At 43.8% G+C, this 25,095-nt stretch overlaps 2 protein-coding genes across 4 annotated transcripts in view; both read right to left on the reverse strand.

Annotated features, from left to right (window-relative positions):
• Positions 1–10,094: 10,094 nt before the first annotated feature.
• On the reverse strand, positions 10,095–12,196 carry LOC122776321 (interleukin-17C-like). Its single transcript, XM_044036789.1, has 3 exons — positions 12,169–12,196; positions 11,627–11,877; positions 10,095–10,444 (listed from the first exon to the last, which is right to left on the reverse strand). The coding sequence occupies exons 1-3, from the start codon at positions 12,181–12,183 to the stop codon at positions 10,189–10,191; spliced, it is 522 nt and encodes a 173-aa protein (XP_043892724.1). The 5' UTR covers positions 12,184–12,196; the 3' UTR covers positions 10,095–10,188.
• Positions 12,197–13,695: 1,499 nt separating this feature from the next.
• The window catches only part of zc3h18 (zinc finger CCCH-type containing 18), a 38,370-nt gene continuing 26,970 nt past the window's right edge, over positions 13,696–25,095 (reverse strand). For 2 of the 3 annotated variants that reach the window (XM_044036036.1, XM_044036034.1), the window contains exons 11-20: positions 22,081–22,206; positions 21,484–21,576; positions 20,011–20,283; positions 17,856–17,972; positions 17,536–17,544; positions 16,451–16,656; positions 15,946–16,160; positions 15,679–15,778; positions 14,646–14,742; positions 13,696–14,533 (exon numbers count right to left, since the gene is read on the reverse strand). In XM_044036036.1, the coding sequence (XP_043891971.1) occupies positions 14,326–14,533; positions 14,646–14,742; positions 15,679–15,778; positions 15,946–16,160; positions 16,451–16,656; positions 17,536–17,544; positions 17,856–17,972; positions 20,011–20,283; positions 21,484–21,576; positions 22,081–22,206 (1,444 nt within the window). In that variant the 3' untranslated portion in view covers positions 13,696–14,325. The remainder of the gene's footprint in view (positions 14,534–14,645; positions 14,743–15,678; positions 15,779–15,945; positions 16,161–16,450; positions 16,657–17,535; positions 17,545–17,855; positions 17,973–20,010; positions 20,284–21,483; positions 21,577–22,080; positions 22,207–25,095) is intronic. The other variant, XM_044036035.1, reaches the window with a different exon arrangement.

Raw genomic sequence — 25,095 nt, forward strand, 5'->3', positions numbered from 1 at the left:
TTCCGTGAAGACACGACCCTGGTGTTTGACTTTCCCATGATAGTGTCTCATAAGAAGTTTCCCAATGTGGTTAGGAGCTGGAATGACGATGGGAAACTGTTCCCTTACATCGAGTGCTCCATGCCTGAGCCTTCCTCCTATCCTCAGAAGTCCTTCTTTGTCCATGTAAGGGTCCAGCTTCAGTAGGGGACTATCTTTGGAGATGACTTTCCCAGCAGCCAAGCAGCCAAACTCTCCATAAGTCTCCCTTTGCACACAGTTGATAATGAGAGTCTCTGCTTTCACAGCTGTTCCACTGTGCAAGATGTTGAGGTACCGCTAGTCTTGTCACCGGCTGTGACCGCTGCCCTCTTGCCTTCCAACATGCTGGTCAAAGAAGCAATAGCTCACACAAGAGACTGCCATGAGGAGAAGCGTTCAAAGCGATGAGATCCCAGTGTAGATGGAGGGACGAGAGAGCTGTAGCATGGGAACGTACCTCACTGTCTGAGTCTGGGTTGATAAGGTTGTGATGCTCCTCTTCCAGACTGGGAACTCCGTCGGGCAGGGACAGAAAGGTGGGTCCTGTGAACCATGTAGTGTTCTTGAGTTCGGCGGCAGGAACCGATCGAGTAGCGTGATCCACTGGATTTTGAGCTGTATGGTTTAGTTAACCTTCTGATTCTTTGCACCCTGTTGCAGACATACATGTAAAACCGTCTGGTCTGGTTGTATACAGTATGTATCCCAGGGCAACTATGGTGTCTGTGTAGAACTGCATTGTGTCGAAGTTAATGTCTAGCTCTCTCTGTACCAGCTCTGCCATTTCCACAGCTAACCCAGTGGCGCCCAACTCCAGTCTCGGAATGTTGTGAGCGCACGGAGGAGCCAGCTTCGCCTTTCCCAGGACAAAACCGACATAACATCTCCACTGCTGTGAATCACCTTGAGGTAGCCGACCGCAACAATGGCCTTCACTGAAGCGTCGGAGAAAAAATGGAGTTCTTTCCTCTGGGCGGTAAACAGGGTAGTAGGTGTGTACACTCTGGGCAACCTGATGTCCTGCAGATCTTGTAGAGGACCTTTCCACATCTTCCACTCACCTTCCTTTGCCTTTGGTAGAGGGGTATCCCAGTCAAGGGCTCTGTTGCAGGTAAGGTCTCGCAGCAGAATGACAACTGGGGCGACAAGACCGAGGGGGTCCAACAGGCTGTTCACCACTGCTAGAACGCCTCTGCGGGTGTAGGGCTTCTCTGTGGTTGTTGCTCTGAAGGTGAAGATGTCGTGTTTGAGCTCCTAGCTGAGTCCTAAGCTGCGTTGTATGAGAGCAAAGTTGTCGTCGAAGTCCAAGTCTTGCAATCCCTTGGCATGATCTTCTTGAGAGAAGGCTTTCAGCACATCAGAGCAGTTCAACGCTATCTTGTGGAGTCTCAGGTTCAAAGTGGACAACATCTCCTGTGTCCTTGCCAGCAGGATGATGGCCTCTGTGGCTGACGGGAGTGATATGAGCCAGTTGTCGACGTAGAAGTTATGTTCAACAAAGTGCGTCCATCCCGTATTCTCCCACTCCATGTTCTGCTGCTCGATGAAGTCCGTAGATGGCTACAGCTGGGGAGGGAGAGTTACCAAATACATGGACCATTCGGTACTCGACAATCTCCTGTCCGGGGTCGTTTTCTCTGAACCACAAGAAGCGCAGGAAGTCTCGGCTGTCTTCTCGGATGACAGAGCTGTGGAACATTTGTTCGATGTTGGCTATGACAGCGACTGTCTCTCTCTGGAAGCACAGCAAGTCCCCAAGCAAACTGTTATTCAGATCTGGGCCAGTGAGTTGCACATCATTCAGGGAGATGCCATGATGTTGCGCGCTAGAGTCGAAGACAACCCTGATCTTATCTGGCTTCTGGGGGTGATAGACACCAAAGATGAGTAGGTACCAGCACTCACCTCCAGCCTGGTCGCGGTTAAATATGTTCTGCATCTTCATCTTCGGCTTTCTTTCAAGTGTGCGACATAGAGAGGTTAGTCTGCTTGTTCCCGATTGTTTGGGAGCCATCGACGAGGGGATCTGAATAGAAGGGGCGCCACCCAGCTATTGGTGTCATCTATTACCATCTCTCTATCCATGAACTCCAGGAACACTTGATACTCGATGGAAAGCCCCACTTTATCATTGTCCTTTGTGCTCTGTTAGATTTTGCTGCACAGGTTGCAGTCATCAAAGACAGAGCTGTCGTGTCTGACACTGCAAAGAGAGGTTCTGAATCTTGGAACCTTTCCTTGACCTGAAGTTGGTTGGGACACAGAGTGAGGAGAGATGGCCTTCCATTTTCAAGCACGCTGGTGCGGCAGGAAGTCACAGTTGCTGGCTTATGGGCTGACCCAAGGCACACATCCCCTACTACGACCCAACCAAGGTCCAGTTGTTGGGTGTAGGGGGCGCTGTGAGGACCATTGCGTTGCTCCCTGACTTTGTGACGTCACATCCTAGAAGTACCAGAATCTGGGCATCAGGGTCCAGACAAGGAATCATGTGAGCGATGGACTTCAAGTGGCTGTGGGGTTGCGCAACCTCCAGTGTTGAGATTTCTGACCGATTGTCTGACATGTGGTTGCACTCTCTGAGTGTTGGCAGCGCCACATTCGTTTTACTATCCAGGGACTCTGCAATGAACCCTGTGGCTCTTCTTCCAGATGTCTTGGTGACTCCTGCGCATGTCCGCAGAGTGTAAGTGTGAACCCTTGATTTGGAAGAGGTCAAAGTATTAATTCAGACCTCGCCAGAGACCTGTTGCTCTGATCATCCAGGAGAATGTAGATGTCTGTGGCCCTGTCTGGGTGTGCTTTGGGATAAACCATCACCAGACAGATCTTGGAACAGGACCGGAAGCTTTGCCCTCTGCCACAGACTTCTGTACACCTAGAGGTGACTGCTGGCCCAGGCCCTTCACCCTCCGCGCCATACTGTGAGGGGGGGTTCTTGTTCTCTGTGCCCCACAGAGAAGTGCGGCTACATCACATTCGCTGCATTTCAGAGCTGCCTTACAGTTCTTTGCCAGGTGGGTTGTAGAGGAGCAACACTTGAAACAGATCCCATTCTCCTTCAGAAAGGCTTTGCGCTCTTCAAGTGACTTGCTTCGAAAACCCCAGCACTTCTTCAGAGGATGGGGTTTTTGATGGATGCAACACTGTTTCCCAATGTCGTCAGGTTTATAACTTGAACAGTCTGATTGAGAAGTCCAGCAGTTTGCGTCAACATCTGTTTTGTGGGTAGAGATTTGTCTTTTGACATTTCTCATTCCCCTTTCAGGTTGCTCATACTTAGGGTACTGGATGGACATTTTGAGGGGGTTGGAGTGAGAGAGAAGCTGGGGTCGTTTCTTCTGCGTACTTCGCCACAGATGAAATCTGTGAAATAGGCAAAGGGGGGAAAAGAGACGTAATGTTGTTCTTTGTACTGTGAATCCTTGGCCAGCCATTTCTCTTGAAGACTGTACGGCTGTATCCAGGTACGAGAGCCCTGGCAGGTAACCCTCAGACTTAGCAGAGTTTAATTCAGTCAGCAGGTCCCCCAGTTCCCTAAGCTTCTGAGGATCTTTGTTGGAGAACTTTGGAAAATTCTCCAACCTTTCAAAGAGAGCTCTCTCAATCACTTCCGGGAGCCATAGCTTCCCAAACAAGTTGTAGGCCCAAAGCGGGGTTGGCGACATGCACAGAGCGGATCCTTCTGACATGCTCCGAGGACTCGCTTCCTAACCACTTTGTCAATAGGTCAAGCTCCTCACTGGGATTTAAGTTGAGGTCTCTAGTGGTGTTGATGTAGGAAGACTTCCATGCCCAGTAGTTTTCTGGTCGGTCGCTGAACTGGGTGAGACCGGAGCTCACAAGCTCCCGGCGCACGAAATACCTGAAGGGCTTGCAACGAATATGGTTCAAGTGTTGGAGGCTCCTGGTAACTAGTGTCAAGGCCCACGGACTCAGGACAGGGAGGTAGAGTTCAAACAAGGTAGCTTTATTCCAAAGGAAAATCAGGAAATGGGTTGTCATACCCTGGCCAGTAACACACAGAAGTTCAACAGGAAACAGTAAACTAAGGAGAGTTCAAAAGAGAATAGCAACTTGGTGTCATTTCTGACGAGGCCAGACAAAGTCTGAGAGGAGACTGGGGTTTAAGTAGGGAGTGAGGCTGATTAGGAACAGGTGCAGGTCATTAATAGACTGGGGAGTGTGAACGAGTGAGGGGAGCTTCAGGAGAGTGAGCAGTGGATGTGGCTGGAGTAGAACCTGGTGTGACTGTGACAACTAGACTGGAGCTGAGAGTTCTGTTCAACATAGTTGTGTGTGCGTTTAATGCTGACATTAGGTGCTCTTCCTACTTCCTTCACGACTCTCAAGCTCAGCTGCTTCTTTGAGGAATTGGGTTTCAGCCAAAGCTGCTGCTATCTCTTTCTCATGCGCCAATGTTGACAGCTCTGCTGCTATTTGGGCTTGTTCTGTGAAATTGAGCTTCTAGATGTCTGTAGGAAGCGCATGCAGCCTCCAGCTTAGCACGGGCCCTGATTGCAGCTTTGCTGGTTGGGGAGAAACTGGATCCTCCAGATGTGGTGGAATGCAGGGAGGCAGCGTTGAGTCCATGATCTCGCTCCCTGACTACTGTTTCATCACTGCCAATTTCTCCACCTGCTTCGATGCTGTCCGTCATTGTTTGTTGTTCCTGTTGATGAGGTGCCCAACCGCGAAGCCGCCTTTTTACTATTCTTTCACACATGTCCGTGTTGTGACGTAGACAAGCTGACAGATAGCTAACAAGTCCAAGAACGACGAGTCCAGTGTTTATCTTTGAGAATCTTTGGTCGTATTCACAGAGGGTTACTTAACATCTTTCCTTCTTTTCTCTTTTTTCTGTATGTAGAAATTATAAGTATAAGTATAAAATATCACAGAAACAGAAATGTTCAAATAAACTTTGTGAATGGATTATTATGTTACATATCATCACTTCACACACACACAAAAATAGTCCACATAACAGCATGTTAACAAACAGACAAGCCTATGTAAATAATGCAGAATCACAAATTGCACATAAACTCGACCTACACATGGAAATTTAAACAGTGCAAACACAACACAGGTCGATATACCAGCACCGAAGGGGAGAGGCATAAAATATCACATTCCTCCATAAACGAGCTGGCAAGTACCGCCGATACGAGCTAACTTCCGATAAGTTAAACAGAGAGCGCAAGCTAATATGACAATACAGTATATGACAATACATGCCTGTCTAATTAACATTAGACAGGCAACTTTTGGTGTACTCGCAATACGCGTGTCTGCACGCATGTGTATTGCACGTGTGTTTTTGTCTTTATGCAGCGAAGGTGACGCGGTTAAGGCGTTTTAGTTTAGTGTGCTGGCATAAAATGCCCTGATACACACACACACACACAAGCGCAAGCGCACACACACACACACACCAAGGTCCACAGAGAACATCAGTGAATTCCACTTCTTTGTAAAAAAGTGTTGACGTGAAGTTTGGAGCAGGTGGATTTGAATTCCTTCTGCCACAGAGGCAGTGATGCAGTGATGCATGCTGGGAGGCTGGCCGGGCTTCTACCTGACACACACACACACACTGGTCTCAGCTCATTAAGCAGGTCTGTGTCTAATCAGGTTTGAGGCTCATTTTGATCTGATTTACTTTAGTGATTATTCAACTGAACAGAGAGGAAGAGGAGGAGGAGGAAGAGGAAGAGGAGGAAGAGGAGGAAGAGGAGGAGGAGGAGGAAGACACACCAGTGTGTGTGTCTTATTTAAATGAAGTCCATTTGTTTTGTTTGTTCAGGTTTTCCTGCCTTTTATTCCTGATCAATTTGTAAGACAGTGAGACCACACCCTGGAGACAATAGACGAAACATCCTCACTCTGTATATTCTGCTCTTTGATTATCGGTAAATGAATTAATCAACTAGGTTCAAACCTCATCAGTTGGGGACAGTCCCACCACTCTGAAGTGTAAACACTGTCTCATTTGAAGTGTGTAGGTCAGTGCAGGAAGTAGACAAGTCAAGGTGGCTCAACTGTCATGTGAAAATACCCCATGGTGATTAAAAGGTCCTCAGATGGAAATAGCATTCCTGAGTAAATCACAATGGATATGTAAATGTGAAGTGTCTGTATTCTGGTGGGATATCTTGGATATAAGGGACAGAGCTCCCATTCACCGTGGAGTTTGGTCTGCTTAACAGAAGCTCCCACACATCAACTGTGTGTCACACAACTTACTGGCTGTATTTTCTACTACTGGACATTTCAATAAATGTTAAATGTTTTTGTTTTACTTTGGAAAACCTCTTGCTAACGCCGGAAAGACAGAATACTTCTTGGGGAGAGATTGTTACTTGGTGGTAGATATTTCCTCCCCGACAAATTCAATTCCTGAACTCTGAGCAGCTGTAAAGACCTGAACCTGAAGCATGTGCAGTCTGTGTTCCTCACCCACACAGATAACTGGTTTTGACATAAACACTTTATGTGTCGCCCAAGCAGGCAGCAGCTGGCTCGCTGAGGCGGCAGGCGGTGGATCAGACGGCAAACCCAGTGTGCTCGTGGTGGAGGATGCTGCGGTGAAATGCCTGCGAGGCAGCAGGAAAACTGTCAGTGAAGCACAGAGAGTCAGTGATAGTACAGTGTACACAGATGTTTATAGAGCTCCTCACTCTCCACACGTAAATGAGCACTTTCAAAATAGTGAAACATTTTTGTTTTTAATGGACACGTTTTGACCTGACAGTTTGAAAATTTGTATATTATTAATGTTTTACTTATTTTAACCTGGAATTTTAGATTTATATTAAAGTCGCACGGTCATTGTATCTGTATTTAAATATAATATGTAAATATTAGATATGTAGAGTAGTATATATTTGTACACGTTATGTATTTATAGACTAGTATATGTATACATATATATATACTACTCTACAATGCTGTAATATATCTATTTTCCACATTGTATTATTTGTATTGTATATTTAATAGAAATGAATTGATTAATGAAGTTAAATATTTAAAATGTGAAAGTAATAAAAACATATACATGCATTTATTAAAAGTATTTCATATGTTCATTAATCAACACCGTAGGTGGCGGTAATGAGGCTGCAGCACTTGGCACCAGCCACCATTCAAACAGCAGAACAATACATACATACATACATACTTGCTTACTTGAGAATTGAGAAACAGCCACATACTTGTGTACTCCTGTACTTGTCAAGTATATACTCCCAGCATATTCTCAAGTATATAGTTCCCAAGTAAGCAAGAAAATACTTGCTTACTTGAGTATTGAAAAAATGGCCCAAGATTTAGAGGAAAAGATGGTGGTTTGCGCTCTCATTTAACAACTCCGTAATTGTGTTTTCCCAGGTTGGTACCAATTAAAAGTGTTCAAATTTATAGTTGTTGGTGATAATTGTAAGAAGTCTGTTGTGTGTGTGACTGTGTATGTGTCCCTATTCCCTGGTATGATTTATTTAATTGTTAATCTTATTTTCCTACATGTTATGTGCAATGAGGAGCTCCTGGAGGGGTTTCCTCAGCTCAGCCTGGGTGATAAAGCTGCTCGACAGCTGCCATCAACCAGATGGCACCAGGGATTGATGATCTTTACACCGACTATGAACAATTTTGGAATTTTCTTGGACCTGATTTATATGTCGTCTTACAGGGGAGGGATCAGACTTTGCCTAATGACTCAGGGGGGACATGAGTGGGGAAAAGAGGGGCTAAAAGTGTTGGGTGTGTTTTTGGGGACAGATGATTTAAAAAAAAAAGAACCGGGAGGGAGTGAAGGAGAAAGTGTGTGCTCTGTTGTCTACCCCAGCTGTCATGTAGGGGAAGAAAATCATTGCCCTGAAACCACCAAGAGGCCAGATCAAGGACATCTAGAGAGACATCCTGGACTTCTTTTCGTCTGGAAAACACTGGATACAGCCAGCTGCCTTCTACCTGCCTGTGACTGAAGGAGGACAGGGACTAATAATGGTCTCATACCGATTACAATCAGCACAAAAACTGCTTTATGACTGTGGACGGTGCTATACAGCACGACTGCTGCTGAGGAGAGGAGTTTATAGAGTATTTGTAGAGTGTTTGTGTTTGTACAGTATTTGCAGAGTGTTTGTGTTTGTAGAGTGTTTGTGTTTGTACAGTATTTGCAGAGTGTTTGTGTTTGTAGAGTGTTTGTACAGTGTTTGTGTTTGTAGAGTGTTTGTAAAGTGTTTGTAGAGTGTTTGTAGAGTGTTTGTGTTTGTACAGTGTTTGTACAGTGTTTGTACAGTGTTTATAGAGTGTTTGTGTTTGTAAAATGTTTATAGAGTATTTGTAGAGTTTTTGTGTTTGCAAGTGTTTATAGAGTGTTTGTACAGTGTTTGTGTTTGTACAGTGTTTGTGTTTGTACAGTGTTTGTAGAGTTTTTGTACAGTGTTTGTGTTTGTACAGTGTTTGTAGAGTTTTTGTACAGTGTTTGTGTTTGTACAGTGTTTGTGTTTAAACAGTGTTTGTGAAGTGTTTGTACAGTGTTTGTGTTTGTAGAGTGTTTGTACAGTGTTTGTAGAGTATTTGGAAAGTGTTTGTACAGTGTTTAAAGAGTGTTTGTGTTTGTAGAGTATTTGTGTTTGTACAGTGTTTGTGTAGTGTTTATAGAGTGTTTGTACAGTGTTTGTGTATTGTTTGTACAGTGTTTGTACAGTGTTTGTACATTGTTTATAGAGTGTTTGCACAGTGTTTGTGTTTGTAAAGTGTTTGTAGAGTGTTTGTGTTTGTACAGTGTTTGGAGAGTGTTTGTAGAGTGTTTGAACAGTGTTTGTACAGTGTTTATAGAGGCCAGAGTGTTTGTAGGCGTTTGTAAAGTGTTTGTAGAGTGTTTGTGTTTTTGTAAAAGTGTTTGGTAGAGTGTTTGTGTTTGTAGAGTGTTTTTGTACAATGTTTGGAGAGTGTTTCTACAGTGTTTGTAGAGTGTTTGTGTTTGTAGAGTGTTTATACAGTGTTTGTAGAGTGTTTGTGTTCGTACAGTGTTTGTGTTTGTACAGTGTTTGTAGAGTGTTTGTACAGTGTTTATAGAGTGTTTGTACAGTGTTTGTGTTTGTAAAGAATTTGTAGAGTGTTTGTGTTTGTAGAGTGTTTGTAGAGTGTTTGTAGAGTGTTTGTACACATACTTAACTATAACATTTTTTGTCACATTTTGGACAAAATACGAAACTTTTACTTTTTCGTCACATTTTGGACGACATACTAAATTATGACATTTTTGTCACATTTTGGACGACTTACTAAACTGACTTTTTAGTGACTTTTTGGACTAAATACTAAAAGTACAACACAGTGATGTCATCAGCGATCTCATCAGTGCTGTAAGAAAAGAAACATTTAAAAACATGTTTTTCTTGAGTGTTTTTTATTGTTTTGCTTCAAAGAAGCTGAACTGTGACGTCTTCATCAGACTCATAAAATCCCACTGGGACAAAACAACAACATAAATATGTTCAAAAAGACTTTTCCTCGTCTTTGTAAAAACAAACAATAAATAAGTGCTTTACAAAACTACAAGAGAGACATTTTTCCATCCACGTGAAAAGGAGTGCATTTTTGTTTTTGTTTACAGAAACAAACGACAATAGATTCATAATCATCACGTCGTCACTATGACAACTACAGAGAACATGGCTTCGTTTCAATAAATAAATAAATAAATAAATTCAAATACTAATATATATATAGGTTCACACGGTAGTGTAGTGGTTAGCACTCTCGCTTTGGTCGAGAAGACCAGGGTTCGAGCCCCGGTTGGAACAAGGCCCATTCTGCATGGAGTTTGCATGTTCTCCCCGTGTGTGCGTAGGTTCTCTCCGGGTTCTCCGGCTTCCTCCCACAGTCCAAGTGGGGATTAGGTAAATTGGACACTCTAAATTGACCATAGGAGTGAGTGTGAGTGGTTGTTTGTCTCTATCTGTGTGTGGCCCTGCAATGGACTGGCCACACACAGATAGACCAGCGCGATGTAGCTGAGATTGGCACAGCACCCCCCGCGGTAGATGATGACTGACTGACTAACATATATATAGATATATATATAGATATATAACAGGAATAATCAGTTGTAGTGTGTGACTCGTGCCAGCAGGTGACAGTGTTTCCCCTCTAGGAGGAGGTGGAGGTCTTGACTCGGACACAGGTGCAGCCCACGGCCACCTCCACGTTCACAGGCGTCAGGTGATACTTCTGTCCGTCGCTGCAGAGTTCGCGTTTCAGGAATATTCGGCTCTGTTTGATCGGAACGGAATTGTAGTCAAGACTTTCCGTCGGAGGATTCCGATCCCGGATCAGGATGCAGCCGGAGCAAAGACAGCGAGCCTCGGCGTACGACGACGGATAATGATCCTTCATGTGTCGCAGTCTGAGGAGCACATTTAACATTTCCGTCAAAGTCACATCGAGATTTACAGTCTGTTACAGACGCACGTGAACACACTGTTGCTACGTCACATGATCACGTCTTTATCTCACTCTCCCACACCAAAGTCCAGAGAAAATCAGTGATTTTAACACAGGAGTTGTTGATCCACTGATGCACAATTCAGCATTTGGATTTAGCTCAGTGACACAAAGTGACCACACGAGGCAGCAGTAGAGCAGCAGCTCCTAAAATCACTGATTTTATGGTGTGGTAGATTTTATGTGAGACAGACTTTTCCAACAGGAAAGTGACGTTTGTAAAACACTCACTCTCCCACACCAAAGTCCACAGAGAAAATCAGTGATTTTAGCTGCGGGGACACAGGAGCTGCTGGTCCTCTGCTGCCCCGTGTGGTCACTTTGTGTCACTGAGGTCAATCTGAAGGAAGGATTTTAAAAGCCCAAGTGACAAAATCAGACATTTGAACTTAGTGATGGAGGCAGCAGTGGATCAACAACTCCTGTGTGTGTGTGTGTAACACGTTCTTAAACAGATTCACTTCTTCAAGTCTTTTAGGATTCAGGTTATTTATTACTTTTCTCTGCGTGAACATAACTATGTCACCTATCAATGATTGACAGGTGACATAGTTATTTTATTATAGGAGTTTCCCTCGACTTCCCGTCGTGCAGTGATGAAATCACACAGGAGTTGCCTCATCCATTCACTCATCATTCATCATTCATTCATGGTTCTTTAGTTGATACATATATTTTATTTTTTTTTTCAAACTCTCCTATATTATTATTATTATTATGTATTTCATTCATTCATTCACTCACATGGGTTAATGATTTAATTTTACTCCATATTTCTTCTCCGTTCGGTCGACTGTTTAAACATTTATCACAAACATCTGTTCATAAAATTCATAAAATAAACTTGAGAATAACGTCAGTTCACACCTGTTCAAACTTTTGTATAACCAGTTTAAACTGGTTTTAACCAGTAAACGTTTTTTAAAACCAGTTTAAACTTTTTTAAACCAGTTTAAACTGGTTTTAAAACCGTTTTAAACTTTTGTGAAACCAGTTTAAACTTTTGTAACCTTGTGTAAACTGTTGTAAACCCGCTGACAGTTGTACCTGTGTGATGAAGACGATGGAAACAGTGTTTACTCACACGTATCTCCATGGCGACACAGACCTGTCACTCATGTCCTGCAGACGCTGCTGATACAAACTCACAGGACACGAGGAAGACGAAGGCTCTGCCTCTTCCTCCTCCACAGCAGAAGGTTCTGGAGGCTGCAGGAAGTGACTCCTCAGCTTCCTGTCTGCTGCATCACTCAGCTCGTCGTCGTCATAGCAACGGTTCATTTTAAATGTCCACACAGGTGCAAGGAGTAATCCCAGGATGATGATGATGAAGATCTGTGAAGGGCAGACACACCTGAATGAGGGACATACTTCATCACCTGATCTCCTCATCTTCACCTGTCCTCCTCCTCCTCCTCTTCACCTGTCCTCCTCCTCCTCTTCACCTGTCCTGCTCTTCCTCCTCTTCACTTGTCCTCCTCCTCCTCATCTGTACCTGTCCTCCCTCATCTTCACCTGTCCTCCTCCTCATCATCTTTACCTGTCCTCCTCATCTTCACCTGTCCTTCTCCTCCTCCTCTTCCTCCTCCTCCTCATCTTCACCTGTTCTCCTCCGACAACACTCACCTGTTTCAGGTCCATGTTGTCTCTCTCTCTGTCTCTTGTCCGTCTGTCCTCTCTCTTCTTCTCTGCTCCTTTTATTGTCTCACCTGGGAAAAACCAGCAGCAGCTGAACAGGAAATGGAAACGAGCCCAGTTATTTCCTCTGTGTGTGTGTGTGTGGCATTCCTCTGACAGCACCACACACACACACACACAACCTTAATTACGACTAATGTTTTACTCTGATCTTCACTTAAATAATTAACCTTAAGTTTAGGTGGAGAGAATGATCATTTAATTTAATTGAATATAATATATAATAATTGAATATATACACATGTATAGATATATACACACGTGTATAGATATATACACACGTGAGAATATATATACACATTTTCATGTAAACATTTGTGCTGATTTAAAAAAACAACAACACTTTTTTGAACAATTATTGAGTTTATGAAGAATAAACAACGTTGAAGTGTTTTCTTTTTTCTTCCGTTTCATCTGATTTATTCTAAATGAATTCACACACACACAAGGGAATATATTCTCATGAAAACAAACATAAAAAGAGGAAGAAAATACAAAGAAGTTTCTGCTTTAACTGTTTTTTATCTGTTATGATTTTATCGCAGCAGCAGATTTTTGTGTTGACGACATTTAAGAAACTGAAGAATTCTTTGTTGTCATTGTATAAAAGCTGAGGTTGCGTAACGTGATTGTTCTGACACACACACTTGGACATTCGTGACTTGAGACATTGCATGGATTTACATTAATTTCCTGGAGACTTACTCTAACCTTAACCACAATTACTACTGGCCTAATCCTAATACTAATCCTAACCTTAAAACATAGCTTCACTTTAAAATCTAGTCATTTAAGTCGTGGGGACTTTTTTTTCCCCACAAGGAAGACATAATAATGTGTCCCCATAATGTGACTGTGTAAACAGTTTTAGGTCCCCACAACATTAGTAACACACACACACATGTTCGACATTCATGACTTGAGGGGACATTGCATTGACTTACATTCATTTCTTGGAGACTTACTCTAACCTTAACCACAATTACTACTGGCCTAATCCTAAAATGTAGTAATTTACGTTATGGGGACTTGCTTTTCGTCCCCACAAGGAGGACAACTCCCCATAATTTGACTGTGTAAACAGGTTTAGGTCCCCACAACATTAGTAATACCTGGACACGCATACACACACACACACACACACACACACACACACACACACACACACACACACACACACACACACACACACACACACACACTCAGTGTTGCAAATGCAGCAGTTCATTCAAAGAGGGACAAACTGTCCTCAACAAGAGACAAAGATGTCAGACTTCTTTTGTTTAATGTCAATTTTTAACAAAACTACCTCGTCATCAAATGTCAATTTCAAAAAACCAAAAACCTTGAGGTCAAATTTGTTAAAAAATAGCCGTCAGTTTTTCGACTTCTCTAAATCTCATGTATCGTTTTTTATTTACATTTGTTATTTAATAAACAAACAGAACAAACATCTCTTTATCAAAATAGTTTATTTCGAAGGCTGTTCTCACAAAAGACACTCATGTCTCAAAGTCCCCGTCTCACGTCAAACTCCTCCTACAACTAAAAAGTGTGACGCAAAATAAAACGTGGCGTTTTGTCACTCGAGGAAAGCAAAGAAGAAGAAGCTTTTTAAAAAAAGAAGAAAGTTTCACATCACTGTCGTCTAGAATCAAAGGTTTAAAACCATCCGACGTCTCGCTGATTTTGTACAAGAAGTGACGAAGAAGACGAAGAAGAAACTGCGAAAAACAAACAAACGAGCTTGCGTTCGTTTACAGGATTTATACAAAGTCGCGGTCGACGCAGTAAACAAACGCAAACGTGAGGACCAGACCATGAAAGGGGCGGGGCAAGAGACAGAAGTCGTAGACATTGACGTGTACAAATCCCGAGGGCGATGCTTCCGTGATACTCCTCCCTCGGCCACGCCCACACTCTCGCTCTTGTCGAACCGCAGCAGGACGTCCGGGAGTTTGGAGGGCGGAGCCAAACAGAGCAGTTTGTTTTGTTTTTTATTTGATTTTTTTGCGGCGAGAGCCGAACAAAATGTTTTTTTACACGTCCACTGACGGCGGGAAAACGGTCTCACAGCCCCGCCTTCTATTTGGCGGGAATCTTGGCTCGCTTACGGGCGATGGCGTCCTCCACGGCCTTCAGCTGCTTCAGCAGCTCCTCGCGGCGGGACAGCGTGTTGCTGGGTTTGTTGGACCCGGCGGCAGAAGCAGGACCAGGAGGGGCCGGTTTACCTGGTGCCGGTGTTGCTGAAGTTTTCCCCGAGGATTTAGGAGGCGGAGAGAGAGGGCGTTTCCTGAGGAAGACGAGGAGGAGTCAAAGTCAACGATCTTCACAATAATAAGATGATTTTTTTTAACAATGAAATGCGAACACACACGCACGCACACACACACGTCTGGACCAACCTGTCTCCATGAGGGGGCAAAGGTCTTGGCCCCTGCCCTCTGGGCCGATCCATACGAGGAGAAAGTGGGGGCCGACCCAACATCTTTTTCTCACGACCTGGAAAATAGGAATTGTTTTGAAGAATTAAAGGTGTGTGGATGTTTGTGTGTGAATGTTTGTATGGAGGTTTGTTTGTGAGAATGTGTGTGTGTATGTTTGTGTGTGTAAATGTTTGTGTGGATATTTGTGTGAATGTTTTTGTGTCTGTGTGTGTGAATGTTTGTGTGTATGTTTGTATGGATGTTTTTGTGTTTTTGTGTGTGTATGTTTGTATGAATGTTTTTGTGTTTGTGTGTGTGAATGTTTGTATGGATGTTTTTGTGTGTGTGAATGTTTGTTTTTGTGAATGTTTGTGTGGATGTTTATGTGAAAGCAGATGTTTCATAGTTTCATGATGAAAGTTTTTGTGGACTGTTCCAACTTCCACCTCAGGTGAGGGGGGTTTATGGGGCCTGAGTGGCCTTTACTGCCGACTTTGGAGCAGAACAGGAAGTGGCTTTCCCACAGACTCCTCCCCCTCTGTGTTTTACGTGACAGTGAAATCAGCTGATTAACATAAAGCGAACAGTGAGATGAAGAAGTGTGTCTGTGCACTCACACGTCGTTTAGACCTGAATGATGACGACAAGCAGTTTAGTTCTCACTGTAAACCACTCACTCTCCCACACCAAAGCCCAGAGAGAAAACCAGTGATTTTAACATCTCACACACACACACACACACACACACAGTTGATCCACTGCTTCCTCCATCACTATTACCTCAGTGACACATAGTGACCACACGAGGCAGCAGAGGAGCAGCTCCTGTGTCCCCGCAGCTAAAATCACTGATTTTCTCTATGACTTTTGGTGTGGGAGAGTGAGTGGTTTACAAAAGTAAGATAAAGACGTGATAAAGTTATCGTAGACTTAAACTGACAGATATTATAGATATTATGAACTGAGTCTTTTGTACGGTTTTGTCGTTGCCTGACACAGACGTGGATCTCACCTCTGTCTGGAGAGACGGCCATCCTCTTACTGGCAGGAGAACCTGGTCTGTCTTTGTCTGACGGCAGGTATCTCTTCCTGTTGCCTTTATCCGCCTGCTGCTGGAAAACAACAACACCAGAGATCAGCACGTTCACGCCGACTGAGCACAGGCAGAGAAACACGCTCATCAAACACTGTCTGCTCAGTTTATCATCACCATTATATACATTTATTTATCGCTCCATCAAAAACTGTCAAGTGAGAGATGCTCAGAGTTAACAGTGACCTTGTTGAGGAGGGTGAGTTTGATGTCTTTGTGGGAACCTGAACCTCCATAGCTTCCTGGGGGGCCCATGTTGCCTGCAGGGGTGTGTCCAGGGTGGCCCCCCCGACTCCCAGGACCTGATCTGGACATGGCATGGCCTCCTCTAGGTGGCACTCCAGAAGGAATGAGCTTCCTGCGATCATCGCGGAAAGGTTCGTCCTTCTTCGACGGTCGCTCTGTGACGAGGACAAACAAACAACAATTATCTATAAACACTCACTCTCCCACACCAAAGCCCAGAGAGCCCAGTGATTTTAGCTGGTGGGGACACAGGAGCTGCTGGTCCTCTGTTGCCTCGTGTGGTCACTTTGTGTCACTGAGGGAAGTCTGAGTGAAGGATTTTAAAAGCTGAAGTGACAAAATCAGACATTAGAACTTAGTGATCCCACACACTCCTGTGTGTGGGATGTTAAAATCACTGATTTACACATCTGTCTGCAGTAACGTCCTCTTCATCCACACTCACCCCTGTTTTTGTCTCTTGCGTGTGAAGGCTGCTCCCGTGGAGCTCCTCGCTCCTTGCGGGGATGATTGAGTGCGGGCGAGCGTGAGCTGGCAGACGACACCGGGCTGGCAAGGTCGGCATACATGTCATCTGAGTCGGCACTGCGTGCTGAGCTACTGCTGGACGATGCAGACGACACCGACGACACGCTGCTCACACTCAGTGATCTGCAGCGAAATCAGACAAATGTGAATATTTTCTACTTTGTCGTTTTTCAGCTTTTTAAATGTGAATATTTTCTACTTTCTGTCATTTTCAGCTTCTTAAATGTGAATATTTTCTACTTTCTGTCATTTTTGAGCTTCTTAAATGTGAATATTTTCTAGTTTTTGACATTTTTCAGCTTCTTAAATGTGAATATTTTCTACTTTCTGTCATTTTCAGCTTCTTAAATGTGAATATTTTCTACTTTCTGTCATTTTTCAGCTTCTTAAATGTAAATATTTTCTACTTTGTCATTTTCAGTTTCTTAAATGTGAATATTTTTTAGTTTCTGTCATTTTAAGCTTCTTAAAGGTGAATATTTTCTACCTTCTCACATTTTTCAGCTTCTTAAATGTGAATATGTTTTACTTTCTGTCATTTTCAGTTTCTTAAATGTGAATATTTTCTACTTTGTCATTTTTCAGCTTCTTAAATGTGAATATTTTCTACTTTGTCATTTTTCAGCTTCTTAAATGTGAATATTTTCTACTTTCTGTCATTTTTCAGCTTCTTAAATGTGAATATTTTCTACTTTCTGTCATTTTTCAGCTTCTTAAATGTTAATATTTTCTACTTTCTGTCATTTTTCAGCTTCTTAAACGTGAACATTTTCTACTTTGTCATTTTTCAGCTTCTTAAATGTGAACATTTTCTGCTTTCGCTCAGTTTTTAATTATTAAATGTGAATATTTTCTACTTTCTGAATATGTTCTACTTTCTGTCATTTTTCAGCTTCTTAAATGTGAATATTTTCTACTTTGTCATTTTTCAGCTTTTTAAATGTGAATATTTTCTACTTTCTGTCATTTTTCAGCTTCTTTAATGTGAAGTGAGGTTCATACCTTGATTTTCTGGACGTTTCCCCGTGAAAGCGGCACATGAAAACAAGAGTACACAAAAATAAAATCAGGGAAGTACTATTCTACAAATCACCTGTTTTGTTTCGGTCACAATAACCTTTTGACATTTCTGTCTTCTCTACAAGTATCATTTACACAACCCCCAATTCCACATGGTACAGTCCAACCTTTCAGTTTCAAAGGGAGACTACAGGGATGACCTTGTTTTGATTCGTCATATGAAATAAAGGTTGTGATTTCTTTACACACAAAGGTAATGCGACCAAAGAACAACAAACAAGAGTTCTCACACAGGTCTGTACCTGGATTTCCTGGATCCGGAGCGTGAAAGTGAGTTGGACGAGGATCGGGACCTAGACCTGGAGCTGGAGCCAGTAAAACTGCTGCCACTCCCACTGACACTGCCACTCACAGTTCGCCTGGACAGAGACGGGAAGTGAAGATTATTTTACTAATCAGAACCACAGGTTACATCAGTGTAAGACCACGATGTCTGAATCTCACTGTGAAACAGACTTTTCCAACAGGAAACTGAAGTTTGTAGACCACTCACTCTCCCACACCAAACCACATGGAGAAAATCAGTGATTTTAACATCACACACAGGAGTCTGTTGATCCACTCAATGACACAAAGTGACCACACTAAGCCGCAGAGGACCAGCAGGTCCTGTGTCCCCGCCAGCTAAAAACACTGATTGCCTCTCTGTTTGGTGTATGAGAGTGAGTGTACCTGTACTATCCCAACCAGCCGCTCTGTCCGACAGTATCGCTTATCTAAATCTCACGTGTCAATCGCAGGGAAGTCATATATTAACGGAATAACAATCGAGTGTTGGAACAGGTTTTCTTGGACATTTTCTTTCACAACGTTTGGTATTCTGCCTACACTCACACACCCACACACAAAAATGAAAACAATCTCACCCACTGTGACAGTTATTCCCTGCCCTTTGGCTGTTCTTCCCCTCTGGCTCACTCTCACACACACACACACCTTCCTCGAGTTGTCCACCTACTCCCTCGCCCACATGGGATCTCTGCGGTCTTTCCCCAGCGTGCACGGCTGAAAGTTACATGTGCGGCATCACCTGTGTCACATTCAAATGTGTCAGGAAATGCAACCTTAAAGTGCAAGTGCAAATATGATCCCAGTAAACAAAGCAGGGCCAACGCTCTGCCACCCACATGAAACCCAGGCTGAGTTCATCCTGAATTTCCAGTCAATCAGAGAGCAGGACGAGAGCATTAAGAATGGACACACACACCGACACACAGACAGACAGACAGACACACACACACACACACACTCCACATACAACCGGAATAGCACAACAGACAAATGTGGCTAACATTCGTCCGTACAATCTGGTTCGACTCAGATTCTGATAAGAAGACGTTTTGCCGTGTTAATTTCATTCAGTCTTTGGTTATTTCATCTGGAGGAATGTACCAAGTGCTAATAGGGGTGTTTTCAGAGCACCCCTGTTCCACAGATCACAGCGTGTCTTCAGAGAACACCCCCTTGTTTTCAGTATCGTGGATTAGATTATTAGATTAAAGTACGTTGGTGGTTTTATTTAATGTTGAGCTACAGTCAGTCGTCCTCTAACATCCATGTCCCAGACGTCACAGTGTGGCAGCATTTTACAAAAACAGATGTTGATAAAAAAGTCAAATGCAAAGTTTGCCAGCAACAGTTTTCATATCACAGCTCGACTACAAACGTATCATATAAAAACTTAAGCTAACTTGTCTTTGTTAAGTTGCTCCATCTGTTTTGAGTACATGATCATATCAGAATTAGCATATTTCAATGTTTTAGTCTAATAATCATTGATTCGTTTTATAACTGCAGACACACTCGCCCACAACAACGGCAGCGATCTCTTTGTGTCTCTGTGTGAGGACATGAGATAAATCATCTAGATATTCCTCAACAGTTGATATTGTGCTGATATCAACGTAGTATAGTATATAGTATATTTTCGGAAATCATGTCATGCTCTATGATATTGCGCAGAGGTACGAGATGCAAAACGCTTTCAGAGAAACCGGCTTCAGTCGAACAAGAATTTCTTACAACAAGATTACAGCTCTAGTATTGTTTTCTGTCCACAGACCAACATTTTAGTTTATCCGGAGCAAAGAAAAAAATATTTAGGAGGAAATATTTACATTTAAGAACCTGAAAAATCACATTTGACCATACCATGTGAATCTGGGCCCCTGACTGAGTGGTTATTTGGACACTAATCCTAATGCTATACTATATCCACATTGCTGGGTTCAAACTGGGCCTGAAACATGTGGTTTGTCTTGGCTGACGGCAGAGCGGTGTTTGGTTACAGGTCACGCTGGATCTCAGTCACGCTGCTTCCTGATAACAGGCAAATTCCTTTCAAGTGTGTAATCTGACAGAAGTCAGAGCAGCAGCTCTGGTTTCTTAGACACCCACCTTTGCGGAGGATGTTGCTGCCTCTCTTTCTGCCTTCCTTCCCGTGGATTGGGAGGTTTTCCTGGTTCTCGCGGCACTGGGGGTCTTCCCGCTGTGCTGGCCCCGCCTCCTGGTCCTCCGCCCTCCCGTGGATTGGTGGGGGGTTTGCTTCCCTCTGGCACAGGTTTGGGGGGTCTGCCCTGTGGTCCAGCAGGGGGAGGAGGACTGGGAGCTTTTTTCATGGAAGGTTTTTCCCGACGAGGAGGCGGAATGGTACCGGGCTTCGGCGGCATCCTGAGGGACCAGAAACGTTTTGTCAAACAAACATCAACAGGCATGGTCCCTTCCTGATTAGCTCAAATTTAACGTAAACCTTTTCCATCAATGCCTGAACAAGTCTATGTTTCCCTTTTACATCAACTGACCTAAAGATTTCTAGAGCACATTTGTTAATTTACGATATTAAAGTTGTGAGAATTAAGTGTTAATTTACGAGATTAAAGTCATGAGAATAAAGTATTAATTTACGAGATTAAAGTCGTGAAAATAAAGTGTTCATTTACGAGATTAAATTCATGAGAATAAAGTGTTAATTTACGAGATTAAAGTCGTGAGAATCTGAGGTGGATGCAGGTTTCACTTGGCAGGTGCAGAAAAGCATCCTGCGATTACAGCTCAGAGCTCGGGGGTGGAGCGTGGAGATAAGACGTTCAGAGGTGAGAAACCGTTTAAGAACTTTAAAAATGGAAAAGGAAGTGCTTGGAGGGCGGAGCCACACAGATGTGACGCACTCTCTCCGGTCTAAACCAACACACAGAGAACAATCATAATCCTGCCCAGATGATATAAAAGCACAGATTAGCAGAACAGAACAAAGTCAACGCACGGGTCTATCGTACCAATTATATCTGACGCGCGAGTTGAAAGATCACGACGGCCAATCAGTGCTGAGATTCTCTGGACGACGCCACATACTCGCCGGCGTCCAGACTCTGCGTGGGGAACGTATGATTCTTGACACTCAGAACTGTACGACACAGTCCATCTGCAGAGAAGAAACCGTCGCATTGTGTGGTTTTTTACGAGTACGTGAAGTCGCAAAAGTGGAAAGTGGAAGCCAAGGCTTTTAACAGAAGTGTCCTCTGGATCTACTCCATCAGGACAACCAAACACTGTGGCTTCTCTCTTGTTTTGGTGCATATAATTAATTCATTTGTCATATTATTACGATACTTGTAAAATAATCTTTATTTTGACCTAAGATGTGTTACTGTAAATGGGCGGACCTTTCTCTCTGGATCACTAGGACTGTATGTTGACGAGCACTGTCAAATCTCTCACAAAGGAAAATATTAAATAATTCAACCTTATCACAACAAAACGACTTATTATTGTGAGATTCAGTTCACAGAAAACCCTTCGTCTCCTGTCCCCAAACCATAACAGACAGGAATAACGAGAATAATGCTGGACAGCTGACTGATGACGACTTACCCTTTATTTAACGCAGGAGCAGGTTCTGGTTTGTTCTTCGCATTCCTCGGTGCTGCTGGACTCGGTGAGGGAGACGTGGAGAACGACCGAGATCTGGAAAAAAAGAAGGTTTAGAAATGTCAGGATTATATGTGAGAGCAGCAGCAAAACACGCTCACGAGCAGCTGACAGCGCAGAATTCAGAACGGGCGGGAGAGGAAGTAGGAGAACAAAACATCCCGTGTTGACACCACATCAGGATTATCTGGCCATGTGGATTTAGTTTGATTTTATGGCTGGACAATTGTCAGAAAATGGAAATAACTTTCACTTTCCATATCCGGCAGTTATTCAACTGTTTAGGAATTACAGTACAGAGAAGCTGATGTTAGACATGTGACGCGCTGGTGAATCTCGTCCGTGATTGGACACTCGTTCAATATTAATGAGAACGCTGCCAATGTACCAGTTTCAAAAAAGGAGGAAAATGCCAAAACAAACCGTGATCAAATAGCATATGAACAACATGTGTGGAAGAGTTCAAGAATCACAGAACGTGCATTCTAATGCCAGGTGTAAAAGGAGCCACACACACACACACACATTAATGTAGTATACCTGGAGCGGCTGCCACTGAAGGAGCTGCGCTGAGAGGAGTGGCTGGAGTAGGAGCTGAACGAGGAGGAGCGGCTGCGTGAGCGAGAAGATCCAGAGCCTGTGTAGGATGAAGAGTGAGAAGACGACCTGCAACACACACACAGAGAGTTGTTACAATACATGTATTGTTTGGCTTCTGCTGCATTCAATTTGTAGTCAGAACTCGGAATTCTATACCATTCTTAATATCATCAGACTGCCAAATAGTGAGCTATGCCAAACATCCATCAACAGACTGCCAAATAGTGAGCTATGCCATACATCCATCAACAGACTGCCAAATAGTGAGCTACGCCATACATCCATCAACAGACTGCCAAATAGTGAGCTACGCCATACATCCATCAACAGACTGCCAAATAGCAACCTATTCTATATGTCCATCAACAGACTGCCAAATAGCGACCTATTTGATACATCCATCAACAGACTGCCATATAGTGACCTATTCTATACGTCCAACAACAGACAGACAGACAGATAGATACTTTATTCATCTCACAGAGAAATTCATAGTTCAGCAGCTCAAAGAATGTTACAAAATAGAAACATAAGAGGCATGCAAAGTCTAAACACACTGCTCAAAAAAATAAATGGGAACAGTAAAATAACACATCCTAGATCTGAATTAATAAAATATTCTTATTTAATACTTTGTTCTTTACATAGTTGAATGTGCTGACAACAAAATCACACCAAAACTATCAATGGAAATCAAATGTATTAACCCATAGAGGTTTGGATTTGGAGTCACAATCAAAATTAAAGTGGAAAAACACACTATAGGCTGATCCAACTTTGATGTAATGTCCTTAAAACCAAGTCAAAATGACCTCCCTACAACACCTGGGCATGCTCCTGATGAGGTGGCGGATGGTTTACTTTGGGATCTCCTCCCAGACCCGGACTAAAGCATCCGCCAACTCCTGGACAGTCTGTGGAGCAATGTGGCGTTGGTGGATGGAGCGAGACATGATGTCCCAGATGTGCTCAATTGGATTCAGGACTGGGGCCAGTCCATAGCATCAATGCCTTCGTCTTGCAGGAGCTGCTGACACATTCCAGCCACATGAGGTCTAGCATTGTCTTGCATTAGGAGGAACCCAGGGCCAACCGCCCCAGCATATGGTCTCACAAAGGGTCTGAGGATCTCATCTCGGTACCTAATGGCAGTCAGACTACCTCTGGCGAGCACATGGAGGGCTGTGCGGCCCCCCCAAAGAAATGTCACCCCACACCATTAGTGACCCACTGCCAAACCAGTCATGCTGGAGGATGTTGCAGGCAGCAGAACGTTCACCACGACGTCTCCAGACTCTGTCACGTCTGTCACACGTGCTAAGTGTGAACCTGCTTTCATCTGTGAAGAGCACAGGGCGCCAGTGGCAAATTTGCCAATTGGTGATATCTCACGAATGCCAAACGCCCTGCACGGTGTTGGGCTGTAAGCACAACCCCCACCTGTGGACATCGAGCCCTCATACCACCCTCATGGAGTCTGTTTCTGACCGTTTGAGCAGACACATGCACATTTGTGGCCTGGGGAAGGTCATTTTGCAGGGCTCTGGCAGTGCTCCTCCTGTTCCTCCTTGCACAAAGGCAGAGGTAGCGGTCCTGCTGCTGGGTTGTTGCCCTCCTACGGCCTCCTCCACCTCTCAGCCACTTAGCGCCTCCATGCTCTGGACACTACGCTGACAGACACAGCAAACCTTCTTGCCACAGCTCGCATTGATGTGCCATCCTGGATGAGCTGCTCTACCTGAGCCACTTGTGTGGGTTCTAGACTCCGTCTCATGCTACCACTAGAGCGAAAGCACCGCCAGCATTCAAAAGTGACCAAAACATCAGCCAGAAAGCATAGGAACTGAGAAGTGGTCTGTGGTCACCACCTGCAGAACCACTCCTTTATTGGGGGTGTCTTGCTAATTGCCTATAATTTCCACCTGTTGTCTATTCCATTTGCACAACAGCATGTGAAATTGATTGTCAATCAGTGTTGCTTCCTAAGTGGACAGTTTTATTTCACAGAAGTGTGATTGACTTGGAGTTACATTGTCTTCTTTAAGTGTTCCCTTTATTTTTTTGAGCAGTGTATAATATGAAAAGACGTTGAAAAAGAAATGAATTATAAATCAGAAAGTTCCGTTATTACAGTGCAAAGGTGTGTGTGTGCATGCACATGTACATGTGTGCGTGTGTGTATGTGTCATGTATGATGCAGGTTGAAGAGTCTAATGGCATGGGGGACGAATGATCTCCTCAGTCTTTCTGTGGAGCAGGGCATTGACAGCAGTCTGTCACTGAAGCTGCTCCTCTGTCTGTGTATGGTGCTGTGTAGTGGATGGTGTGGATTGTCTATGATGGACAGGAGCCAGACACCTTCCTCTCTACTGTGTCCTCCTCTCTTGACTCTCTCTGTCCTCTTACTTCGCGGCGAGTTTGTAAGTCCTCCGTAGCCCTGTGGTTGTCGGACTGAGAGAGCCACGATACGGGCAGCAGAAAGGAAAAGGAGGAAATCAGAACACCCTGACGACCTGCTTTTCCTATCACTCTCTTCTCTCCACCTTCACTGCCTCTGCAGCCAAACAATCTTTCTATCAGACTAAAATTCAATCCTGTTCCTCTAACCCCAAAAAACTTTTCTCGATCTTCTCTAACCTCCTTGACCTCCCTCCTCCCTTATACCAATTCACTCAACTACTTCCCAATAAAAGTAGATGACATTCACTCTTCTTTCTCAACCCCACCTCCTGACCCCACCCCTCTACCAACCACAAATTCAGCTCCTTCTCTATCCTCTTTCACCACTCTATCTCAGGATCAAGTTCTTTCCCTAATAACCTCTGCCCGCCCCACCTCCTGCCCCTTGACCCTATCCCCTCTCACCTTCTTCAGTCAATTGCCTCTGATCTTCTTCCTTTCCTCACCCACCTCATTAACACATCTCTATCATCTGGTTGCTTTCCGGACTCTCTT

Source organism: Solea senegalensis, linkage group LG10 (assembly GCF_019176455.1).
Source record: "Solea senegalensis isolate Sse05_10M linkage group LG10, IFAPA_SoseM_1, whole genome shotgun sequence".
In the NCBI taxonomy this organism is placed as follows: Eukaryota; Metazoa; Chordata; class Actinopteri; order Pleuronectiformes; family Soleidae; genus Solea; species Solea senegalensis.

What these genes read in the sequence shown, in the direction of transcription:
- LOC122776321 (XM_044036789.1), bottom strand. An exon ending in GTGTCGCCATGGAGATACGT is followed by an intron (nt 10,445 to 11,626) that starts GTGAGTAAACAC and finishes TGTGCTCCTCAG; the next exon opens with ACTGCGACACATGAAGGATC.